Genomic DNA, 15,874 nt, shown 5'->3' on the forward strand with positions numbered 1-15,874 from the left:
CTTTACTTTCCAATTTACAGAGTAAAGACAATGACCGTATTTACGTGCTTAATTTTGAAAATTGAAATTGACTGCAGACAGGATTCGGTATTGCAGGCAAAGTCTTGAATGACAGGAATGTCTTCTGATACTAGTATTCAAATTACTACTATGGTGCCAAACTGGCAATGACAATTCAGATGTCACATGCAACTGCTGTAAGCCATTTTACCTTGGTTTATCTCTGTTGTTGTGCACTTCTTGTACTAAGTAAGTAACATGGTAAGCTTGAAAAGAAATTCTAAGTGACAAATACAGGGATTAACTTCCTTGCAACAAAGACAAGAGCAACATGAAAGGGATGAAAAAGACATCGCAGCTTTTGTTCAAATGAGGAATTTTCTCCTTGATGTCTCCGAGGAAGAGACAACTGAAATGCAAATCTCAGACTGAGCCAACATCAGATGAAAAGTTCCTCTTGCAAAGCAACGTAAATGACAAAGGCTTTAAACTGGACTAGTGGTATTAAAGTAACTTTCTAGCGTAAGTACACAAGATGGACACAATTTTTATCTGTTCTGCTAAATACAACACTCCTATAAAGCTTTGTTTTGTAGTCACATGATTTGGTGGTACCACAAAATCAAACCAGAAAATTATCACAACTTTACAAAATGTAAATTCCAAATAACAGATCTACTATGCAACTCAAAAGAAGTCAAGGATCACTGTCACAGTTAATCTGTCAAACACTGACAAAATATCCACAGCAATATAAAATAAGTTAGTGTTCGAACTGTTTAAAGGCATTCTGGAAGTTGTAAGTAGTAGGAATGACAAGTCTTTACGGATGATCAACTTCTATATTCAGGGGTGGAAATAACTTTAAAATTGCTAGTGTACTGGACCGGTAAAGTGGCACATGTAAAATCACCTGACCTGATAATTGTCCACTATACCGGCCGTTTTCTTGTTGATTTTTTAAATAAACAACATAATTTAAGTTGGAAAGTCAACTGGACACCGGTACAGTGTGATATACAAATTTGCTTGCCCGACAGAAAAAAAACACTGGACTTGGACGTCGGGCAATGGGTTATATCCACCCCTGATATTGTACAATAGCGATGTTTTGTGTTCAGGGTAGATCAATGCTATTAATATTGAAGAATCAGATGGTTCTTAACTTCTTTTGAATGGTATAATGCACCTGAAGTTTCTTATAGCGATGATTGTTTCACATACATGTATCTTCATTATGTAGGTCATCTGAGCTTCTTCCCTGGATACTGTTCGAACTTTGTAATGCTAAATAACAGCTCCTGACACTTATATTCCAACAGAGTACATAGTTAGCACCTGTTAATGCAGCACCTAACGATATTCCATCTTTTTGAGAAAAGGGGCTGTATATAAATAACTGAAGGCAGACAGTCCAGTGAGTGACATCAAGAGCACTGACCCACTCAGTTGAGATATGGTAACAGGAAATCACCCAAGTTAGCGAGTCTGAACATCCGATCCATTTAGTCGCTGGTGATTGGTTCCTCGAGACCTGTATTCGTACCCAGAATCCCAATAAGTCTGCTGGCCCCTGAACAGCCATAAACAAGGAGTTTCCATCATGGCATGGTTCCCAGTTGCACTCTTGGCAGGGCATTTACTACGTTAGGGCCATGTGTTATTTAAGACATTGTCAAGATGTAATTAGGGTTCCATTAACTGTTTGACATAATTAGAGCAACATGATCAATTACTGACTACACCTTATAACTCCCCAGAATATACAAAGCAAGGCATGAACTCGACTATAAAAGCTTAATTCCCCCCTAAAATGTCAAACTTGCTGAAAAGGAATTTACAGCACAAATACTGGGGCAATTTCAAAATCTACAAACCTGCCACATGTGATCATTATAAAAAAGTTTAGGGTGGTTCTAAACTTGTTTGAGACATGACAGGTTAACGAGAGTCCCAGACATTATTTCTTTGAGGGGAGAGGCGAGGGGGAAGAAGGGAAGAGCATGATATAACTGTAGTAATGAGAAAACATAGGTGGTCCCGAATGTTTGGTTTTTTGAAGCATGACAGTTTAACCATTGAATTCCTAAACCTGTATTAAGGCATGACAGTTCAACTATGCTGATGTGAAAGAAATATGAGGTGCTAAACCATTTTTTGAAGCATGACAGATTAACCAATGAAATACCGAGCATTTTTAACTTCATTTTAGTGGCAATCATCCCCATGTCTCGTCACATATACACATTACACTGTCATTAGACTAACAACTAGTCTCTGAAATGAACATATTTTACTGAAAAAAGTTCATAGTAAAAAATAATAATAATATAATGAAAAGGAGACCTGAGACTTTCTTCATTTAAAAAGCTGAGGAAATCTAGACTTGCCACATTTTCTAGACTTGTGTGGGCTTTCTTGGATATATTTGCTTCAGGGTCTGTACGACAGACTACACTGTCATGTAAACCTGGACCTTAATCAATGACACCCGATCATCACAACATTAGCTTCATCTATCATGAATTCATGAACACAAAGATCCTGAATACACTGATCAGCATGAGGTAGAGAAGATGGGGCCACAGATCAATTCTGAAAAGCCCTATTGAGGACAAGTATCAATATTTAAACACACTCCGTGCTGTCTATTGATACCTAGGTTCATCTGCACATACCGCCCACCTGCCTGTCGCTCACATTCAAGCCCATCAATTAAGTTCCAGTTTTTCCTGCGATGTAATAACAAGATGAGTTTTCATTAACAGACCATGTGTTAATTTGATGAAAGTGCTTACTTTCACGGATATGTGTTTTGTGTCGCGCGACTGAGGTCTTAATAGATTCACTCGAGTATAAGCAACATGTGTGGTAAATTAATTAAGTAGCTCAACCATTACCTTTAACCATCACACAGGTAGTAAAACAAGTCGTTTAAAAATAGTCTTCAGCAAATGTCAGTGTGTATACCAAGGCTGGCAAATTAACCATACTTAATTTGTCAAAACACTTTGATCTTACCAAATAAATATATGTCCATATTTAGCAAATTATTAAAGTTATCTTACACCCCGTTTTAGTGAGTGAGTTTGGTTTTCAGACGGTTTTTGAGCAATATTCCAGCAATATCACAGGGTGGACAACAGAAATGGGCATCACACATTGTACCCATGTGGGGAATCAAACTCGGGTCTTTGGCGTGATGAGTGAACTCTTTCACCACTACCCCACCGCCTCTAGTGGTGTTCCGATTAATTGAAATAATCGAAGATTGGTCGTAGTGACTAAACGACCAAGCAATCGATCATAATTTCTCATAATCGAACACAAACAATTCTGGAACACTTGTTTTCATTTACAATATTTTTCACATGGTTGGTTTTGTCCGATTTTATTTTGTAAGCACTACAAGCTCGTTTCAAGTCATGATTGAATTTATCTTAACGATTCCAGGAAATTTATGTTCCTAACATACTTGTCATCCTTTAAAGATGTGAAAATTAGCCACAAAAACCCCTAAAAGAACTACATGTTGTTTCCTTATTTTTATGTGCAAATTTCATAAATGACGCTAACCAATTATTTTTGATGATTGATTGGTAGTAATGAACCAATTATCAATTATGAGATTTTAACCAATTCCCAACACTAACCGCCTCACACTAAGTTTTAGATTCACTTGTGCACAGCAATGTGAGGATAGTGACTGTAACTCCAGCATGTTAACAGAGTCTTTAGATAACAGAAGCACTAAAATAGCTTTGTCAAGTAGGCCCGGATCAATGTATGGTTTTGCCATTAAGTGTTGCGTTGATTTGAGCCCATAATGGCATTACCTGGATCAAACAGACAAATGGCTGTGTCAGGGGTGGTGGGTGGACTGAAGTGTATTTAGGGAGCTATAAGTGTAGGAACGGTGTGAACAATGCGTGTGTCTGCATAGCCGATGCAAACAATGGTTCTTGTGAAGTGTAACATTCAGTTCCAGAAATATAATGATCTTGTTTGATAATGTACCTAGAAAATATAAAACATGATCCAAATGGATCCTGCTTAGGTTCAATTAAATCCTGAACAAATACAACTCCATTTAGTTGCTTCAAAAGAATTAAATTAGGGGATAAATTTTTTTTTAACTTCCATAACTGAAAGCAGCATGGCAGAATTAACACAACATTTGATGCAGGATATTGGTGAGATTGAATTCAGGATTAGAAACTTGGGTCTAATAATATTGCTTCTAGTTTTGATATATTCTCCAGAGAAGCAGGATCTGATATTGACATACAAACCATCAGTTATTGTGTCACCATCAGTTATTGTGACATCATCAGTTATTGTGACATCATCAGTTATTGTGACAGTTATTGTGTCACCATCAGTTATTGTGACATCAGTTATTGTGACATCATCAGTTATTGTGACAGTTATTGTGTCACCATCAGTTATTGTGACATCATCAGTTATTGTGACAGTTATTGTGTCACCATCAGTTATTGTGACATCAGTTATTGTGACAGTTATTGTGTCACCATCAGTTATTGTGACATCACATATTGGGTCACCATTAGCTATTGTGACACCATCAGTTATTGTGTCACCATCAGTTATTGTGTCATCAGATATTGGGTCACCATTAGTTATTGTGACACCATCAGTTATTGTGACATCATCAGTTATTGTGACATCATCAGTTATTGTGACATCAGTTATTGTGACAGTTATTGTGACACCATTAGTTATTGTGACATCATCAGTTATTGTGACATCAGATATTGGGTCACCATTAGTTATTGTGACACCATCAGTTATTGTGTCACCATCAGTTATTGTGACACCATCAGTTATTGTGTTATCATCAGTTATTGTGTCGCTATCAGTTATTGTGACATCAGTTATTGTGTCGCTATCAGTTATTGTGACATCAGTTATTGTGTCACCATCAGTTATGGTGTCGCTATCAGTTATTGTGACATCAGTTATTGTGTCGCTATCAGTTATTGTGAGATCAGTTATTGTGTCACCATCAGTTATTGTGTCACTATCAGTTATTGTGTCACCATCAGTTATTGTGACATCATCAGTCATTGTATCCACCCGACCCCTATACTCTTCAGTTGATAAAGCAAACACACCCAACACAGTCTAGAAATTCCCCATGGTGTTGAAAGAGTAGATAAAAGAACCCTTCTATGATGATTCAGCATAGATGTGCCAGATTATATTCATGAAGTTGATAATCTGTTGTTGATACGGAACCATTTCTCCATCACTGCGTACACAGAAGTACCACACTCGCATCTTTAACCCAACTTATTCATTGCCTTCCTTGAGAACTTACTTCACTTCACATAAATCTAAGCAAGGACAATCTCCATTATAATGGCCCTATCACAACTGACCCATAAGCGGAATGGCAAAGTCAGCTGATTGGCAGTCTGCCACATGGTGGAATGTTGCGATATGATCCTCAATGGAGTAGTGTTGGCTCTCCTGGATCTGCACTGCAAGTTAGTATGCAGAAAGTGTAAAGATACAACCTTACGTCTGCTGCTGCACAGCCTAATGCTTCAACTTACCTTACAACACCATCTCAAATTGCAGCACATCAAATCCAAAACAAAACATTTTTCATTTGGTCACTTCGGAAGAGGGTATGACAAATGCTGGGACATTAGGGGCTAATATTATTGAAACAGAACTTTAGCATGATATTCTAGCTTTGTGAAGATAGAAATTTAGATAGATTGCAATTTTGGTCAAACAGAACTTTTGATACATAGGATTTTGGGTCTAATAATATCCTTTCCTCCTCTAATAGTGACCAAACAAAACAGATCCAAGTTAGGATCCTTTCCTCCTCTAATAGTGACCATACAAAACAGATCCAAGTTAGGATCCTTTCCTCCTCTAATAGTGACCATACAAAACAGATCCAAGTTAGGATCCTTTCCTCCTCTAATAGTGACCATACAAAACAGATCCAAGTTAGGATCCTTTCCGACAATATAGACCTTCTTAAGTGGTTTCATAACATTTGATGAATATCAGAGTTCAACAAATATTTTTTCAGGAAGCCTATTGTCCTAAAGCATGTTCACCTTCTGTTTACAGTAAACAACAGGACACACAGGTGCTTAATAATTTCCAGTGATTGTAAACTATTGTTATGATGTCACCAACACTACCTTGTGTTTCAGCTTATTTGTTGAGCTCCGAGTAGTTCATCACCTACACAATTGGGATACGATGACATGTGTCAACCAAGTCAAAAAGCCTGTTAGTCGCCTCTTACAGCAAACATGGGTTGCTGAAGACCAATTCTAACCCAGATCTTTATGGTTCAATTAACTGGGAAAGAGTTAGGGTCATATGTGTCATTGAATAGAAATTAATGTACTATTATATCAACACAAATTACTCATGAGTGCCATTAAAAAGCATCACAAGAAAAAGAAATTCAGTACATGTCAGTAACAATTACCTAATTATCAATAAACCCGCATTTGAAAATTCAATGTCAAATGGGAACCTTGTCTTTCATTTAAGGTTAAAACTGAAATTACTGCCTTCCAATTGTCAATGTTGACAATAGCAATTATTAATATATGTAGCAGTGAATCATTGATAAAGTACTAATGTTCATAAATTTACATTGATAAATATTTATTGACATCAGGGATGTATGCTACATATACATATACATGTATGCTACATGTTTTAGCGTAATGTACTACCTGGGACACATTTCCTGCATTAGAGGTACAATGTACTCAATAATCTTGTCGACAAATGACAATTTACAGGGGCATTCATGTATCGGTTTGTAAAAATATCCAGACAATTCTGACCGTACTATCGTATATACAACACCACCATAAGAATGTTGCCATTAGTCTGTGCCCGTGATTCAGGGATACTGTAGCCCTTCCAGGAGCTGTTTATAAGTGGGGTTAAGGAGGAAACACTTACGATTCTTGCAATAAACAGAGTCTTGTAAGCTTCACCGGGTGCAGTGGAGGCTGGGTCCCCTGAAACAGATACAACACTTACTATAGTGGAAGGTGCATGTGGTTGTGACAAGCCTTAGAATAAGGCTTTAGACAGTTTTCCAGTAATATCATGGCATGTGAATAATATTCTGATTATATCATAGCATGTGAACAATATATACGGTTATATCAGGGCATGTGAAAAATATTCCCATTATATCAGGGCATGTGAAAAATATTCCCATTATATCAGGGCATGTGAATAATATTCCCATTATATCAGGGCATGTGAATAATATTCCCATTATATCAGGGCATGTGAATAATATTCCCATTATATCAGGGCATGTGAATAATATTCCCATTATATCAGGGCATGTGAATAATATTCTGGCTATATCAGGGCATAGGAATTATATTCCAGTTATATCACGGCATGTGAGCAATATTCATGTGCAAGTATTCTGGCTATATCACCACATATCAGCTTGTTCTACCTGGAAATCATGAAATGATGCTGGTCTTTGACATTCAGATGTTAAAAGCCCATGTTGTTTGTGCCTCTGGACAGAGGTTTGAACTCATGGTCACAGTTTTCTGGCACATCTAAGGGACACAACTCTGCTGAGCCTTACAAAACTGTCACTATGTTAATGGTGAGATACTGTCCTTAATGTCATATGAGGAATGTAATCAAATACCCTACAGGAACTAAATATTTATGGCGTTCATGATGTACATGAGTAGTTATCAATACAATATTCATACAGGCTTTATATATCAGAAGAGCTTTCCAAATATCATTCATATGTTGATAATGCATTTGTGATCAATACATATCTTTCCATGACCGTCTGTTACTCTTGAATTTGATCGCAAGGCTCAAACATTTTCTTAAACCTAAACTGTGATGCAATCAAGTCATTCCCCGATATAATTCAGATCAAACAATTCAACACTTATAATAATAAACATGTTAAATTCAATGCTAAAGAAGAATAACAAACGACATGAGCTTAAATTAATTAAAAACAACAGCCTCAGTAAGTTATCTTTCAAGATTCAAAACAAAGCCTATAAACAAGAGCGACGAAAGTATTATTTTTCTGAAACACTTCCCAACATGATCTTGATGGTTATATGGGAGAGAGAGAGTAGGAAAAGGGTGAAAAGGAGGAACAAGAGATGTGCTCGTATGTGTGCGCGTGCGCGTGTGCGAGCGAGTGAAAATAAGTGTGCAGAATACACTGTTCATAACCAAATTGCATAATATATATTTCATACAGTTGTAGTACCAAGATCAAACATAAATACAGGAGCACAAGTCTCAGCATACAAATTAAGAAATCAGATACATTAAATTAATTACACTCAAACAAAGAAATTTGGTTATGAAATAATTTGTTTGAAATCAGATCCCAATGTAATTAATCTTGCTCATACATACAAAACCACTCTTTCTTTTCTTTCAAAAATGATAAGCTAGTTTAAGGGTTGGGACAATCATCAACCATCATGCTAATGTATGCATGGACGACTTAAGCTGAAGCCCTAATGGTGACAGGCACCAAGGATACATGTGTCTCTCCAGCACACTATGGTGGAGACAATTGTTTCTTCTCCACCATCTATCGCGTGCCAGAGACTTTCTCTTCCTGGGTTTTACTGCACACAAGTTCATAACGAGCAAGTATGTGAAAACCCCAGGGACATGCAATATCAAAGTTTATCATATAGATAGAGTAGCTGGTCTCCGGGGCAACCGGGAATAAACCCAACAGCCACACACTGGTGAATACACATTCATAATGTACAGTAGCGTAACTTCAGGTTCGGCTGTTATTATCAAGAATCATTACCGACCATAATGGAATCTTATATCAACATTTGGAGAAATGCTTTGATATTATTATGTATTTGCAAATGAGTTTGTCCTGTGTTGAAATAAGGAATTGGGAACACTTAAATGAAAAGGATCCAAGACCATTCAACAGATGTCAGGGATCATGAGATTCTGCCATGGCAATACAGATTTACAAAAATATTTAAAAAAGATTGCATGTTTTTAACTTCTGTGGAGTATCACAACGAGTAATTCTTACACAAAGGCAAAGCTGCTCTCATACAAGATGAAAAACAGAATGAATGTGAAATAGGTCATATTTTGATTTCATTAATAATCAAATTAAATTATTTGTAAGGAAGGCAGGCATGTGATAAGGCATTGTGTATCTCAATGTGTAAAATTCAAGAGGAAGTGTCCATTTCATCAGAAGTCAACAAAGGATGCCTATTTTAAGCTGGTGTATTGTTTATTTATGTTCCCCGAGAAGCTGAGAGCCAATTAATAAGACATATGATGTTCTGTCCGCATCGCCATGTCATGGAAACCTTGCTACAAGATTAACATGCAAAAGGTCTCTGGAGAAATGTCCCAGCTCACTAGACCAGTACAAGACAATATCAGTCAAAATCAATTATTAATAACTACTGGAAAATCAAACAGGCAGGATAGATTTTTTGTCAAGAGACAAATTAGCTTCTGCAACTATAGTAAAATCAAACATCTTGTAAGATGCAACCAATTGTAGCATAACCGGCTTGGAGGAGTTGTGTCCCTTTAAGTGTTTCTCAGAAAGTGGTAAAAGGTAGCTCTGAAGCTGAACTATATCCAGTGTTTTATACAGATATTGATATTTAGTTGTCCTTGTGATAGCCCTGATGTTAAAAGTTCAGTTGTGGCTTGATTCCAAGACAGTGATTTTTACCCTTTAAGCATCACTGAGATCATAAGCATGGTTCCCTCCCTGCACTCAAAGTACAATGTGATGCTATCAATTTCCCAGGGCAGTTATCTAGATCTGCTAAAAGGAAGATAATCTGCCCAAAGTCGGCGCAATAAATGTCAAATTTATTTTCCCAATTTCTCATATTTTATAGAAATAAGAATTCTGAAAAATCCACTTTTGAACAAAATTTAAAACATTTCCATAATGTCATGCCAAATGCACTAGGTTATGAATCCAAAATAAATTCCTGTGATATTTTGCCAGTCACAAAAAATATTACTCCATGAGCTGACATAAGATGTAATGACTATTAATTCAAAACATTCCGAAAACTGAAAATCAGTGGTTACTAGTTCCAAAATGCTTCACATAGTTCATATTAAAGTTGGGCCACAGCACTCTTTAACACTAGCCACCTCAAACACAACACCATTAGCTCAAAGTATGTTCTGTTTTCCTTGCCTGTGAAGTAAACATTTTCGCGATTTTGTTGTTAATGATGCCTGTTTTCTCAGTTGGGACTCTTGATGTTGAACCTCCTGCATAGCAAGGGCTGCACCTTTTCCATGTCCTATTTATGTGCTTCTAATCATTTCACCCAAAGCAAACCAACTTGGATGGACATTCATTGAAGTCTGACGGTCTTGACAAAACATTCAAATATTTACAAAAGGAATAACTGTTGAACCTTTCAAAATTTGAATGACACGCAAGCTTCACTAACATAGGATGTCAATGCTAATGGAGATCTGCCATTTTCATTTCATCGCCTTGTTTATAAAAATGTTTGAAACTAGTGGAAAGAGCGAGATCCATTTTATTCAACATGTGAAATCTTGGAAGCCTGACAATATCAAGCTGTGCTCAAAATTACCTCCTCTTTCCATTTAGAAAATGTCACTATCTTTGATGTTTGACAAAAAGCATAACAAAATCGCTTCGGCAGATAACTGAAATAGCTGAAACAAGTATTTCACCCAAATTGTCAAAATATTTTTATCTTGCAACACATAAAAAAACATACCCAAAACTCATCACAGAGTTGTCTCCCTTTGACTGATTGGCCAAGTCCACAATTGCTTTTTTGTAAGAGTTAGGTCTCAAAAGATATCTACAGATTTCTTTAGACAATAATTCTTTACAAAAGACTGGAAATGTTCTTCCATCAAATTAAAACCACTCGTGACAAATGACATCTTTACTCATGACAAATGATCAAAGAACAAGTCTTCTAATAATCAAAAATTTACCACAGGACAAAGGGAGTAAAAAATGTTTGTTACACAAGCAACAGATAAACTTTATGCCAAAGTGATCTAAATGTATTAACAACTTATATGTAATACTGGCAATAGAAGTACCAACACATGACTATCAATTACCATGTCCTTCAGTTCAATGACTGTCTTGGTCCAAATATCTTAAGAATCACCAAGAGTTGTCTCCCTTCTACCATTCCACTATATCTACAAGGACCAACTTACTAACATCAAATACAGAAATATATATATAATATGCATATGCCATTCTTAGGATATCAAATTGTTTCAAACAGACATCAACTCATAAAGATATTTCAACCCTAACATTACATCATGCTTGTCCACTCTGTCAGCACTGAATAAATGAGACTCTAGGAGAAAGGAATATGTCACACATCAAAAGTGACCATCATTGGTGAGGTAAAGTGATAAGAAAAGTAAGTCATCTTCCCCATTATCCATATTTTTCTATATAAGATAATTCTGAGTACATATAGTCTTGTTCATTTTTGCTCACATAAAACAATGGAACACATATGAATCTGTACAGTCAATTCAAAAACATTTCTGACCATGGCTGCTCCTTTGATACACAGCAGTTGTCGAAAATATGCAATGGAGTAACATTACGGTCGTATCACCCCTACTCATGCCACACCTATCAACCCCCCCATATAAATACATAAACATCCAAACGAAAACAAAAGCAAGACATAAGTTTTCATATTTCAAAATTTACACAAAAACACTTCCACCTATTATAATTTACATAAACAGTCAACATTAAAGCAAGTACTGCCAGTGTATTTTTCCTTTCGACATATTTCTCTCCTTATTACGATGCTATTTCCCCAAGTCCATCAGCCCTTTCAACTCAATTGTCGTCTTAACTTAAATTAGCCAGACCATTCCACATGTCGCTTGCTATTAGACCTGTTTCTATTAGACCACAACTGATGGAAGCAATGCCATTACTACAGCACTTACTCATACATAGTTCGAGAAGCCAAGGATATATGATCAATGGAGAAGGCACCTATAGGAATTGCAGAAAATTTCTATAGGTATATTTGCAATATTACTAACAGTATTTATTACTACAATCACAATACGTCTACAATATTCTAAAATATACTGATATTGTTTTTGTAGGGAGACATAATATATGGACTTAAACTCATGTATTCTTTATATCGGCACTTTGAGGTGGTGAAATGGGGTGTAACAAGATTATTGGACTTTTATAGAGCAATGTGCATCTGTGCTTGTCATGAGAAGATACTATGCCACAAATTAATATGGATCCCCACTCAAACAAATTAAACTGCAAGTTAACTAGTTCTCATTGTCTCCCCTTTAGGCTGAACAAGAGACAGGGAAACAACAAGTACCATTTCTGAATATCGTATGGTTTGATATAGCCAGGTTTTGAAGTCCAGACTCAAGCAGGATCCTCAACAAGAAACCTCAAAATGATGAACGTTTCACGTATCCAAGAAAGTGATCAGTGGACACTGTTAATTCAAACATTATTCTTAATAGATATCATACAGCTGTCCAAGCTCCTCAGAGCCAAGACAATATGGAAGCTGGTCAATACGAGTCAAAATACACCAGTCTTGCAGAGGCATGATTATTCAAACCATCTACCCAAGTGTCTCCTGCAGCAATTCATGGCAAGCAACATTTGCATTAACACAAGGAGGTCGGTCCTTCAAGTCCCAAACAGCATCCCCTTGTTTCCACGCCAACTGATGGCGTCACTATTAGTGGCGTTACGATTAATTGAAATAATCGAAGATTGGTCGCAGTGACCAAACGACCAAGCAATCGATCACATTTTCTCATAATCGAGCATAAACGATTCTGGAACTACTGTTTTAGTCTTTGAAAAACTTGACAATGGAACATATCTTAGAAGTTGTAAGGGCCTGAAAACGTGCTTAATTCTTAGAAAACTCACTTCACTAACTGAAAAGCCATGACTGAATATTTCTCTAAGACTCAAGAAAGTTTATGTTCATGATATATTAGTCATCACTTTAAAGAAGCAAGTTGCATCATGTTATACATATCTGCAATAACAACCTGGATAGGAAAATCTGAAAAATGACGCTAACCAATTTTTGTCGATGATTGTTCGTTGGTAATGAAGCAATCATCAATTGTGAGATTTCAACCAATTCCCAACACCAGTCACTATGAGACTGCGGGACTAGTTGCATTGCGTTTCCAACACATGTCCTAATTTTGGCTCTGCATACAAAGCCAATGCAAGACATAAAAAGTATTAATACTGATCCTATCAATTTCCAAGTCATTTGGGGAATAGGCTGATCAAGATTTATGTTTGTAGTGTGTAAGCTAACACATAATGACATGTCAAAACAAGCCTAAAGATGCTTTATTGTCTATGTAAATATGCCAAGGAATACCTTCAGTGCACTTCACTGAGCTCTTCTTCTGGAAACAAGTGCCAAGGTATGAGAATGGCCACTTTGCATTACTCAATGGTTGGTTTAAGCATGGATCCAAGATTCTGACACTAAAAAGTAACTAACTGAAAAATAATCATGTTATGTGCGCCCATCACATCAACAATGTTCCAAGCACATCATATCACACAAAACAGTCTAGAATTTTGCTGGGTCAAAGGAACTGCAAACGTTTTGGGCAGAGTTGTATTTTGCATTTACCAATATGCCAGTTTTGTGAGTGAGTGAGTGAGTTTAGTTTTACGTGTACTCAACAATATTCCAGCTATATGGCGGCGGTCTGTTAATAATCGAGTCTGGACCAGACAATCCAATGATCAACAGCATGAGCATCGATCTGCGCAATTGGGAACCGATGACCTGTGTCAACCAAGTCAGCGAGCCTGACCACCTGATCCCAGCCAGGTTTGTGACTGTGGCTTGTAAATACACCCGTCTTGGCCAGGGAACCAGGGACTGATGTCAGTAGTGACCTACAAGTGTGGGGCATATGACACAACCAGCTAACTGACCACCAGAACCATTGGGTTGCCTTGTACAACCAGCTTAAGATGCTGAGGTTCTATTTTAACTTGGATCCTCAACACTGAATGAAGGAATGTTTACACTTTTGACTCATCTATATTTGTTGTAGTCTTATGTTGCTCCGGTATAGAAAATGACTTTCTGCATCTTTTCAGCACTTGGTACCCTATAAAATTTTTAGATTCCGCCTAAATATGGCCCCTAGTTACAGAAGATTTTAGAATTATATTGTGTAACTGAGCATACTAGACAAAACTGAATGTTACTAGATGAAGTCGGACTATTTTAGGAATATGTACTGTTATAAGTTAAGTTTAACCTAACTAACTAGACTAATGTCTTAAGTTAAACATTCCGGGAATTACATGGAGTCCTGTATTTGAGGGTTCCTGGGACTCATACTCTTAACTTTCAGGGGTCCTTGACAACAATTGGGGGTCCTTGACACTTAAATATTATTATTAATACTGTTATTGTATTGTGTAGCATGATCATTACATTGTTACAGTAATTGAATTGCAAATGATAACATAACTCAGCTAGTAGCAAACTCAGTGATAACGTATTGTCACTTGATTGGAATATTTACAAAGAGTATTTAGACTTTTTCTGAGTCCCTGTGGATCCGCTAATATATTTTGTTGTGTCCATTGTCAATATTTACAGGAATTCGTGTCGTGTAAATCCCTGTACCTTTAATATATTTCTCTGGTAATAATACAGCAGTATCTCATTCTCTGATGCAATGTCAGGACAATTTATATGACTGTAATTATGTTTAACCAGCAATAAATTAGGTTTAACATGCTTCAGTGCCATGGCAACGTCAAATACTATTTGTATGACAACACTTCCATGTAATAAGTCACACTCAGACCACACTCAGACCACATCCAGACACTCAAAAGAACCCTATCAACAGTTGAGAAGAATATCAGTTGCCATCCATCTTTGCTATTCCTATTAATCAAACCTCGTCTTGACACTCCTAAAGTGTCCACAAAGGTATTATATATAATATATATATCTCTGAAATACCAGTTCTTTTATGATCAAAGAAATTATTAAATCAAACATCCATGACAGGAGACACTTATTTTGTTGAATCTGGTTCATTACATTCAGAAGCAGTGTATCAATGCTTATGTCAAAAACTAATATTTTTTCTTCAATTACAATTGCATTATCTGTTGGTAATAATTTCTAATAACATCAATGTTGAGGCACAAAAGAAATGAAGAGTGTCCGTGTAAAAAGAAAGTGGTTCAATGTTCACACCAGTTCAATCACACATGAAACATCCTATCTGATAACACGACAATATGAACACTAATCTGGTCAATAAGACCATTTTTCACCTATTTACCCATCAATCACTGATCAATGAAGATAATTTGTTTACTAACGAGAATCTCTGCGATACGAGAAGCATAACATCACTCACATCTCATACATCATGTTTCCCTCACAACCGCCACACGTAACTAACACAGCGAGACTCAAGCCATATTTGCCGAGTTTAAAACATCAATACAAATCATTAAATTCCAACACTCGCCTTCCACATCCATTCAGGACATGTGATATGCAGCGATTAAAATCTCTCGCGTTCAGTGGCCCTAACCCAATCATTGATCAAGTGGTTCATCACAGTGCAACGTTTTGTTTTCTGGGTACTCTCAATTGCAGGACAACATCTCGAATCAGTTAATGATCACTGAAGCTGGGGCATATTGACCCCATAGTTCTGTGATTGGAGTATTTTAATTCAGTCTTAACTTCATCCAATATAATCTGTCAAGTAATAGCGT

General features: G+C 36.7%; 2 protein-coding genes across 3 annotated transcripts in view; one reads left to right on the forward strand and one right to left on the reverse strand.

The window, feature by feature from the left end:
- Window positions 1-15,874, reverse strand: part of LOC124289414 (U1 small nuclear ribonucleoprotein 70 kDa-like) — a 124,402-nt gene that overhangs the window by 95,160 nt on the left and 13,368 nt on the right. The window contains exon 4 of the mRNA XM_046726035.1: window positions 6,973-7,031. Within this exon, the coding sequence (XP_046581991.1) occupies window positions 6,973-7,031 (59 nt within the window). The remainder of the gene's footprint in view (window positions 1-6,972; window positions 7,032-15,874) is intronic.
- LOC124289413 (potassium voltage-gated channel subfamily A member 1-like) overlaps window positions 1-15,874 on the forward strand; it is a 139,903-nt gene that overhangs the window by 30,196 nt on the left and 93,833 nt on the right. The window lies entirely within an intron of this gene.

This window comes from Haliotis rubra, unplaced genomic scaffold, assembly GCF_003918875.1.
Source record: "Haliotis rubra isolate DU_JTF1 unplaced genomic scaffold, ASM391887v1 Scf440, whole genome shotgun sequence".
In the NCBI taxonomy this organism is placed as follows: Eukaryota; Metazoa; Mollusca; class Gastropoda; order Lepetellida; family Haliotidae; genus Haliotis; species Haliotis rubra.